The 11,188-nt window shown below is 40.7% G+C and overlaps 1 protein-coding gene across 1 annotated transcript in view; it reads right to left on the bottom strand.

The window, feature by feature from the left end:
- The window catches only part of LOC307266459 (protocadherin-15-like), a gene marked incomplete at both ends in the record, with an annotated part of 135,721 nt that overhangs the window by 40,088 nt on the left and 84,445 nt on the right, over positions 1-11,188 (bottom strand). The window contains 3 exons of the mRNA XM_080048487.1: positions 3,386-3,498; positions 6,120-6,260; positions 9,457-9,573. Of these exons, the coding sequence (XP_079904613.1) occupies positions 3,386-3,498; positions 6,120-6,260; positions 9,457-9,573 (371 nt within the window). The remainder of the gene's footprint in view (positions 1-3,385; positions 3,499-6,119; positions 6,261-9,456; positions 9,574-11,188) is intronic.

Below are 11,188 nucleotides of genomic sequence, written 5' to 3' on the forward strand. Positions count from 1 at the left end.
GCATGTGCAGCAAAGATCTGCAAAACATAAATAGCAGCTAGACAAATATCCCCAGAACAGGGACATTTACAGTGCACAAACATACACGTTTGCATGCATGCATTAATGTTAACTTTGTGTTGATTAACAAATAGAATACAAATACAAACTGATTTTTCTAAAAGGTGCACACTCACTCACATTGACAGGCACACACACTTAGCTGGAAGCTGCTACACATTAATATACATGCAGTATTGTACAGATGGCTGACATTGTTCTCTTTTGCCTCTAACTATTTTTCTAAAAATAAAAGTGAGCTTTACTTTACACCTTGAGATTGTGTCTGTAATAGCAGGAAACGTGTCTCTATTGGCAATGAAGCAGCAATCAATCCCAAACAAGCTCATTGGCTCAGAGCTTAATGGTGCTCAGGTGCTCGACTAAAGAATCTTAAAAAATGTAATTACAGCAAAAGCCCAAAACAAATACTCTCCTAATAAAACTGTGGAATGCTTTGGCTTGTGTTAAGGGGAGACAGGAGGAGAAACAGAAGAAATAAAACACAAAATGAATGAAATGAAAGAGAATGACGAAAAATAGAAAAACAGCCTGTCACATAATCTTCTTACTCTGATTGCCTCAAAAATATATGAAGCTAAAAAGCATCCTTGCTTTTTTTCTTTTCTTATTCAAGTCTATGTCCGATGTCTTCAGACGACATAACAAGCAAGCACACTGAAGGGAACCAATTCAATCCACTCGATTGTAATTGTGGGGGACGCATACAAGGGCTGATTTAAACCAAGACGGCAGCAAGAGATCACCTAAGTACAGGAACTAAGAGGCTTCTGTATAAAAAAAAGAAAAGAAAAAGTAAAAGAAAGAAATGACAAAAAGCAGAAAAGTACACAAGAACCATACAGAAATAAAGACGGATCAAGAAACAGAGAGATATTAGCTGTAGTGTATAGGCTCATTTCACAGCTGACCTCACTCACACCCTTTGTCTAACCAGCCAATCAGAGTAGAGAAAACCGGAGGTGACCCGACGACCTCATAAAGTAAGCACCAACTGGAAGAGTTATAGTGATGAGCTGAGTGTGTATGTGTCGGCATGAGAGGTAAGTGTATCATTTATCAATGTTGGTGAAGTTTGCACTGCGTGACTGCCGGGGTTTATTGGCATGTCAAAACACAGCAGGGAATTGAACCAGAGCGTGTGTACTGACCGTGCACTCTTTACAAAAATCTAATATTCAATCCTTCACAATTATTGTTCTTTTACAGCTACAACTATTTCTTTATGGCATTTGACGGCACCAGACATTTTGTGTATTCATGTTTTGTGAACAGTTCTCTACAATATATTTTTTTGTATTACTGCCAGGGGGCATTAGCCTGGTGCTACCAGACCATCGTACTTAATTTCATTTGTACAGAAGGTCTGGCAGTGCTGTAATTGGCAAACGTTCACTCACTTGGAGGCGGGTGTCTGTTAAAGTTTAAAACTATTGGATCTGCCCAGTGCCACTCTGGATTAGCCAACCAATCGCATAACGTTTGGTCGTCACGTGTGTCATGAGCCGGCTTCTGGCAACTGAAACTGGAGCGCGACTTCGACGTCATCGTTCTCAGCCACTCGCTCGCTCTCTTCGCTGATTGGACACACAGAAATTTGTTCGAGCAGAATCCCACTAATACGCCCCGTCACCAGACTGACTACTGAAGGGAAAATGAAATTTGGCCGGAAGTAGGTAGGCGGGCGCAGCCAGGCTAAGGGGGCATGGTTTCAGATTCAAATACTCAAAAGCACACAGAGGAACTGAAAGGAAATTGCTTACATTGGCCAGCCCAACACAATTACTGATGGTGGATCATAGACAGACAAGGGAAAGCAGCATTCCAATGTGCTCTTTAATGTGCTGTATATTAGTTCAGAGTCAGTGTTCCGCTCAATACATTTCCACGAGGCGGTGAAAAAGCTTGAAGCTGCCCCTGAGATTGAACATATTTGTTTTGAATGGAATTCTGGGAATTGTATTAATGAAAGCTAAAAACTTAGCAAAGTTCATACATTTAAAAAGGAAATTGTATCTTGTATCTCCCTACACAAAACACACATCATTTGAACTGCGATCAAAAACTGAATCAGTCAAGCAAACGTCAATCATGCTGCTCAGGTTTTAGTACCTTCTTTTTATTGCTTTGTTTGGGTGTAGAAAAATAAAATGATCGTTTGATTCTCTTTCACATAGAGTATACAGTATACATAGAGTATCCACTCTTGCAAGAAATAAATGGCTGCATTCCAACACTTACAGAGCGAGTTAAAACTCTGTGTGTTTGTGTGTGGGTCAGCCTGATGGAGCATGTACAAATGTTTATTGGTATTATTACTTATTTACAGCTGCAACCGACAGGTGATCTTGCTATTTCTACCTGAACGTTTAGTCAGTCTCATCAGCAACAAGACCAGCAAGAAGCCTGCTACTTATTGCACCTCCATGATTCTCTAACACAAAGCACTAATAGGCAATGTGTGTGCCATAATGGACCACATTCTACTTAACACATAACACAGCTCATGAATAGATTCATCTTCCTTTCATGTGCAGTAATCGATTGACAAATAACTCATTTGTAAGTAAATGTTGTACTTCTAAATGAGATCATTCATGTACTAATGCATGTTGAAATAACAATGTCTCTCACTAGTAAGGTTGGCAACAATTCTGCAATAACATTATTATTGTTAAGGCTTTCATCATATAAACCCAATTTTTTAAATACCACTTACTTTGATAAATTATCTCTCTGTAAAGTAGTCGTATAATCAGTGGCATAGTTTGCCAACATTTTTGCTGGATTGAGATGATATTTGCACATGCCCAAAGAGGCTTTCAGAAAACCACCCATGCATGTTTACTGGACAGCCAGCCCATAGGCAGCATGTAATGTAATGACATAACGCTTCAGGACGGCAGTGCAATTCACAGGTTGACTTGAAGAATAAACATGTTTGTAAGAGTAGAGTGTCTTCAGAATGTATAAAGAAGATCTCTCAAGGTAGACAAGTTCGTATTTATATTCCTCTGTTATTATTGTGACAGAGTAGTCGCACACACACACACACACACACACACACACACACACACACACCGCGTTTCCGGTGATCCATGAATGTGTCATTTCGCAAGGGCCTTTGGTAGCTGTACTGCTATTATGTTCTCAGTGCTATCACAAATAACAGCAGGTGTTGCCAGAACTGACATTTTAAGGATTATAGCATGAACTGTGTGTGTGTGCGTGCGCGCATGTGCATGTGTGTGCGTGTGCATGTGTATGTGTGTGTGTGTGCGACACGCGCACGCGCGTGTGTGTGTGTGTGTGCATGCGTGCCTACCTGTATTCTTCCTGAGTGAACACAGGAATGACAGAAGGCTGAAGCACCGTGATCTCTACGAGAGTCGTGTTCTCCTTTGCAGGCTCACCGTGATCATAGGCGACCACCACCAGCTGTCAATCAAACACACACACGCACACACGCACACACACACACACACACACACACACACACACACACACACACACAGACAGGTAAGGACTGAGTCACAAAATGCAGTCAACATATACAGTGGCTGTATTGCACTGCTGCTGCTCTCCCGTTATGCAGAGTGTGGAGACAGCCAGACAATTGATGCAACTAATGCATCAATTTGTCAGGCGGATGATAAACGGAAATAAATGTTGACGACTTTGTTCCCTGCATTCTAAAAAGCACTGTATTTGCATAGGGATTGGAGAAAAAGGGTGAGTACCTGTCCCAATGGTGTGTTTATTTTTTTTTGCCCGCTCAGCCTTTGTTCGTCATTTAATTGGGGTTGTTAACCACCGTTAACTGGACCCAAATGAATCTTAATGAGGGACACACTCTCATATCAAGACATTGAAATATCGTCTTTCTTGCCTATTACGTAGCCAGGGTATAGAAACTGATATTGCATTGTCCTTCTTAAAAGTCATAAAGTAACGAGCGTTTTAACCAGGAAGCCACTAAATGCATAGATAAATGTAACTGCTGGAAACTTACTTTGGACAATGTGGTAGTTAATATCCTTGCACAATAGCACAGAACCTTTCTCACTTGAAGATATGAACTGGTCGCTTTTTTAGTTACAAAACCAACTGCTCTAAACATGTAATGTGAAAATATCTCAAGCTGTGGTGACTTGATGATGTGAGTCGATGAAATATAAGCTTCCTGTCATTGAGATGTTAGAACTGCGTGTTCGTCCTTGTACGAGCTACACCTTTAGACTGTTGATTTCATGTCGTAATCCAAATATTGTACAGTCGTGTTGTAAAGATTCATTCTGCTTGATTTATAGGCATCAAAAGGGAGGTAGAATTAGTCCCCTGAGTGACATCTTCGGAGGATGCTGAATCCTTGTTGTGTTAATTAAAGCCTGATAAAAAAAACATAATAAGAAAATTAGCATGGCCCGAAGCCCCAATGAAAAGTGCAGCTGGGAAACAAAAGGTAGTTCTGAAACTAATCAGCTTCTGCGGTATGCTTTGTACATTCAGGGTAGGGATTTGTAACAGTGTTTTGTACAAAGAGACCATTATTTACCAAAAGGCTACAAGAAAGAAAGTGCAATCTGAGAGGGTCGATCCAAAACATCTTTAATTACTTATTTCATGTGATTTCATCCTAGTCCTACCATCCGATGCATCAAATAAATCCTCTCCATTAATGATGTAGTCTCTTTCGGTCTAGAGCTGCTGCAGTGCCAATGTTTACAGTTGGAAAAGATCTATTTCATTGATTGGGAATTACATTAAGTGCTGCTGTGCACTGTATTTACATTGTGATACAAAGTACTCACTGGCATACATAGTTTAAATGAATGCATTGAATATACTATGTAAATGCTTGCAATAGATATCCAGGTCTGCTCGGTGTTATGTAACTGGGACTTAGCCACTGACTTAGGCATTTTAATTTATGATGATACAATTATTAGAATACTAAGAATTAAATTTAAAATATACAGTATATGTTTTGTAAACTAACTGCAAGCTCTACAAATCCCCCTCCGCTGAAACTGCATAGTGTAGGGGAGAACGGGGTAATTTGTCACATGGGTTGGATGTCACATTCGTTATATCTCGCCACCAGAGCGCGCTAGCTCTGAAATGTTGATATAAAAAAGGTCCAGAATTGGGATCAGAGGTCACATACATAGACTTCCTTGGAGGAAGACAGCTGCATTTCAGGTGAGAGGATGTTTTGTGTTTTTCATGTCAAATTCAAAATATTTTGCTTCTCAGTATTTTTCTTCTAGGCTTTTACACAATGGGTTTATAACAAAACACTTGTTACCCTCAGAAAGTGTGAAGGGTAAACTATAGTTTAGATTGTGGTTAGCAAGCTAATTAGTTGTCAGATGGTTGTTGGCCTTGATGCTAGCAAGAAATTCAAGTTGGGGTTGGTCGTCAAATTTTTTGGGGGGTTGGTTGTCACATGTTATCTCAAGGCTGCAGCCAGAAAAGGAACCCAATAACAAAATTAATTGTCAAGCTGTATCCTCACTGACACCCCAGAGAAGGAAATAATAGAGCAGGAAAAGGCAGCTAGCAAGCAAAAGAAAAAAGGGCAACAAAATCAAAACAACCCAGTGCATCCCAAACTAGACCAGCTGCCAAGGCTACAGAACGTTATGTAGGCCTATTTGTCAACTTGACAATGCAATTAAACATTCAAATTTGGTTCTGCCTCCTTGCCTTCTTTTTAAGATTTTTCCCATTAAGATAACATTGTGACAAACAACCCCATAGTGTGTGACAACCGACCCCTTGATGGGGTCGGTTGTCACAATGTGTCAGAGTGTCTTTGATGGTAAATTACTTCTTCATTATTATAAGTTGGAAAAAAAGAGAGACACACATTTCTAGCCAACACCTTAAGCTTCAATTTAATGTAGGAATGGCTATTGACAGATGTTTTGGTGATGAGCAATTCTCACTAGAGTAAAAAGTGTGCCTACTTACCCCGTTCTCCCCTACCTGTAATACAAAGCAGTGCTAGTGGATTCATGTCTATGAGTTGCCAGCCAGATTGTGGGTATACTTACACTGAACTTGAGGTTGGGCTCCTCATTGAGGTTAACTCTGGTTACCACATGTCCAGTGCGTTCATCTACTTCAAATATGCTGGCAGAGTAAGGATACGCCTCCTGGTCCAATTTATAGCTCACAAGACCTGCCGGGGTACCCTATAAAGAGAACAGGTATAATTAGATAAAGACAGGTTCGAGATGAATGTGGCATCAGGATGAAATATCTCTTGCATGCTTATTGGAATCTTGCCATTCTTTAAACACTCTTTGCAAACTGGCATCAAATAAAAAATCGTAGTGGTGTAATGACTGTCTTAATGTTTGTAACAGTATTTACTATCCAAAAACAAAGCAATTACTTTGGAACCCTAAATGTCAAACAGTGCATTCCTTTCCCAAATCCGAATGAAGCAGTTAAGACATGCACACACCCAAGGGTGATTTAAAGAGTTCCAAGTGTAGGCGCTCTAATGATCAGGAATTAACCTTTCAAGTGTTGATAATGAGTGAGAATCAGGTGGTAGCGCTAATTTGACTCAAAATGTCAATGTTTATGTCACTGTATTTCTGTGTAATGTATCTGACAGGGTTGCTCAATTAAAGTTTTTATTTTCGCCTGAGTTGAAGAACATGGAGCGGCCTCTTCGCAAGGCTTAGTTATGGAGGGTTTGATCACTTTATTTTGATAAAGGATCCCCCCTCGTGTTTACAAGAAAGTTGCAAAAGAAAAAGCCCGCTGCCAGTAAAGAGGAAGGTATCCAAAGTGAATAGAGAAGGTCTCTAAGGTCAAATTACCATTAAAACACTTGATAAAAATAGCAACTAGGAAGGAGATAGATTTTTTTTAGAAGCACTACGGTTTTGAGCTGAACTTCAGAGCTGTCTGTTCCAATGTACTCTCCCATTAAGTACCAGCTTGTAGTGAATGAGTCAGCAAAACTTCACAGACAAGATGTGTATACGTATGAAGGGCTGTTAAGGTTGCTATTTCACTATTAGGTACATGGTTTGGTTGATTGTGAGGCAGTCTGGACAGTCTAATGTTACTTTGTTTTGTATTCAGGAAAGTCTTGTTAGATGCTTAAACTTCCCGTCTGAATCAATGATTTAGGGAGACATCAGTCAAACTGACATGGGGGCTTTTAAAGAGGCTTGTGGAGTAACATGAAGTGCATTTCACACCAAGCTGGGGGAGTGAAAAATAGGCGCTTCTATTGGGCACTAATGGAAAGTTAAGATACTTTTGTGTGTTTTTTTTTCATTAATATTTATTCAGTGATTTACTACACAGTGAAAATTGCACCAACGATTTACCAGTTTGTTGTTCTCAGTTTCCGATAAAAAAGATGCAAGCTATTTTTCACACAAACCACTGCGTCTTAACAAAAGGGGTTTTGTGACTCGGCACATCCACACTGCACTTAGAACCTCGGACAGAGCATTTTATGACCTTTAGAAAAAGCCAGGGGTTAACTGCAGCAGACTATGTAACGGGCTCACAATGGGACTCTAAAGTGAGCTACGCTTCATTTTTTTTGTTAAGGCAAGCAGGCGAAACACCAGTCCGTATTACAGAGGTGTTTGAAGTGAAAAGTGGTGCTGCACTCAGGGGCGTTGCACCAAATTCTGGGCCCCTATACAGGAAGTCCTGATGGGCCCTCTGAGAGGCGGTCTCTATGTTTGTCTATAGTCCAAAACGTATGAGTGACTGGTCCCTCTCTGAGCCAGATAACAACACAATGTTTCTATTGATGAATGACCAAATCATTACGCGTACTTGAACACAACCCCTGGTCTAATGACTCTTAATAAACATGCACACACACGGTGTTTCTCACAGGAATTTGGGAGACTGTGTCGTGGACCCTGGACCTTCTAGGGGGGTCCGGTGGAATGCTCCCCCGGAAGATTTTTTTTAAAATGTTTAAGTAAAATTCATCAATCTGATGCACTTTGAGAAGAAAACTAAGGCTAAATCAACTGTTTCCTATGTAAGCTATTTAGTACTATTTTCTGGAATAATTTATAGACACAGAATGACCAAAAAGCAGAAAGAAGAAATGTACATGTTTAAAAAATCCAGTCAGCTTTGGGAATTTTCCCTTCGTTTGTATTTATTAATGGCCCAATATAGGCCCCTGATCTTCGTAGCCCCGAACAATGTTATTTAAAAAATAGCAAAAATGTACTGACGAATGAAAGGCCCCTGATATATATATTTTTTTCCTAAATAACATTTTTCGGGGCCTAAATTGAGCCAGTAAAAAAAATTAAATAAAAAAAATACGTTTCTATATTTTTTGGGTGCAGCCCCCCTCTGCCTTGGGCCCCCCAAGCCTGTTCGCAGTCCTACGGCCCTGAACGGAACTGACCATCGTCAGATGCTCATAATTACCGAGTAGAAGTTGAATGCGTCATAATACAATACAATGCAGCCTCTGAATGGGCGCATAGGCTACTGGAGCACTGTCAGACAGTAATATGTGTAAAACACATAGTCACTGTAGTAGGCTAGTAACGTTCAGTTATTATAACTACAGTAGGAACCGTTGCTCTACAATGAACTGGCGACTTTTTTTTTTTTTTTCTTAAATGAACTGGCGACTTGATCAGAGTGTAGCGCGGCCAGATGACAGCTAACGTAGGCTCCAGCCTGCGCCCCGTCAAAGGTAATGTTATGAATAAACAAGTAGTAGGGTAGGCCTAATTGTTTCAGCCTCCCTCTGTAGTTTTACTCTCACCATTCTTAGAAAAACTGTTTTTGATGTCCTGGGCCCCTGCTCTGCTGCTCATAGCCTACTCTGGTCTCCTTCTCATCTCTTTTCTGGTGTGCGAGCTTGTGCTTTTTTGGGGGCATCCTCGCCTGCTGGAGTTCACTTCGCTCGCGCTCACTTAATTCCAATGAGGAAGAACGAACCGCGGGGTGGACCAAACCATTTTTTAAGAAGGGGCCCAGGGGGTTATTGAAATGATTACAATTAGAATATTGTATGACTTGTGGCTTTGTTCTAATTCGGACTCATTCGTATGATTATATATTAGTTCACTGTATAGGCCTACACAATAATTTTGTCATAGATTCTACTGGGGGCTGTGTGGGCCCTAGCTGGCTGTGGGCCCTTATAATCGTCATAACCTTTACCCCCTTAACGACGGCGCTGGCTGCACTAGGGGTAAAACAAATTGCTCTCTTGGAGAACAAAGTGCAAACACATTCAAAAAACCACACACACACAAACACTGGGAGACAAGCATCATCATTATCTTGCATCATTATTCCCATACACAATTTTTGAGGAACAGACTGTGGAAGAAAGTGTTTGACTGATTAGTAGCAGCAGGAAATGCTCACCACAGGGTCAGAGTCATTGGCCATCACCGTGGCGACCACAGTTCCCTTGACAGCATTAGGGGCGACCATGCCTCGGTACACTGACTGGCTGAATACGGGAGAAAAGTCATTCATGTCCTGGAGAGAGAGAGAGGGAGATAGACACACACACACACACACACACACACACACACACACACACACACACACACACACACACACACACACACACACACACACACACACACACACACACACACACACACACACACACACACACACACACACACACACACACACACACACACACACACACACACACACACACACACAGAGAGTAGTATGGCATTAGCGTTGTAAGCATACAGTAAACCAAGCTGTTTTTGTTTTCCTAAGAGCGCCTCACACATATTTAATACTAATGATGTGTTAACTGACTTTATATAGGCATGCATCTTTCACTTTGGCTCTTAAATTTCAGACTAATCATTTTTAATGTTCTCTCTGCAGTTGCCAGAAAGAGCCCTACGGTGGATTCACTCCTTATAGGTTTGGGGACATCTGTCGTCCACAGGGGAGAAAGTGCAACAGCTGTTTACAGTGACACCACCTAATCAAGATAACATAACCCTTAGGGCCTATACAATCGAATGCTAATGCTGCAATATAACTGCCTGTAAAGTTTTTCTTTTATTCATGCTTGGAAAATGAGACAGTCACAGGACGGGAAAACCTGTTTTGCCTTTCTTTTTTTTTATCGCAGCAGATGTGTCTGCAGTACTAGAAAAAAAAGTAGCAACCCTAGAAGAACAGTGCCTCTGATTTTACGGCAGGCGCTGGCCAAATGACGGATCGTAAAAATGTGTTTCACAGTTGTCGAATCGAGAGACACACTTTGTTTACATACAGTAAAGAAAGTATGTAAACAAAGACGGTTTGAAGAGGACATAAATTGGCAGCTTTGTGCTGTAACTGTTTCTCTCTCTTAAGTCTTGGATGCCAGAGCTTCCCCACGACAAGCGCTAAATGCATTGTAGCTTTTTATGCAAATGTATCAAATGTGCTAATGCGTGTAAAAAATGCTGACATGGTGGCCCCTGAAATCAGGCAGAATACGGGATAAAACCTGATCAGAAACAGTGACCACTAATATGAGGGACAGCAAAGTGGCCCCAGCACATACTGAAAAATGCAAATTCCCTTTACACATTGCACCTTTGAACTGTGAAAGGCTTTTAGTTTGTACTTTTCTTTGTACTTTTAATCTCGGAGGCAAATGAAAGACATATGAAAAAGCCTTTCCAGGGACTAAAATAATAGATTTTTTCTCAACTCTCGAACACTTAATCACTTTACAACACTCCTGTTAAATGGAAAAGAAACTGTATTAAAGGATAGACACATTCACTTCACTTGTCTCTCTGTCTTTGTACTACCCTGACAAACCCAACTCATAAACAAACACAAACACACACACACACACACACACACACACACACACACACACACACACACACACACACACACACACACACACACACACACACAGATTGTGTTTTCATCACTTCAGAGGAAATAACATAGACTTACATTCATGTCTCGGAAACTTGCCCTAACCATAACCACTACATGCCTAACCCTTACCTTAACTTTAACCTTGAACTTAACCTAAGTCTGCCACCAATTCTTCACCCTAAAATGTAATTATTACGCTATGGGGACTTCCATTTTGTCCCCAAAAGGAAGGTACGTC

Source organism: Ammodytes marinus (assembly GCF_949987685.1).
Source record: "Ammodytes marinus genome assembly, chromosome: 20".
In the NCBI taxonomy this organism is placed as follows: domain Eukaryota; kingdom Metazoa; phylum Chordata; class Actinopteri; order Uranoscopiformes; family Ammodytidae; genus Ammodytes; species Ammodytes marinus.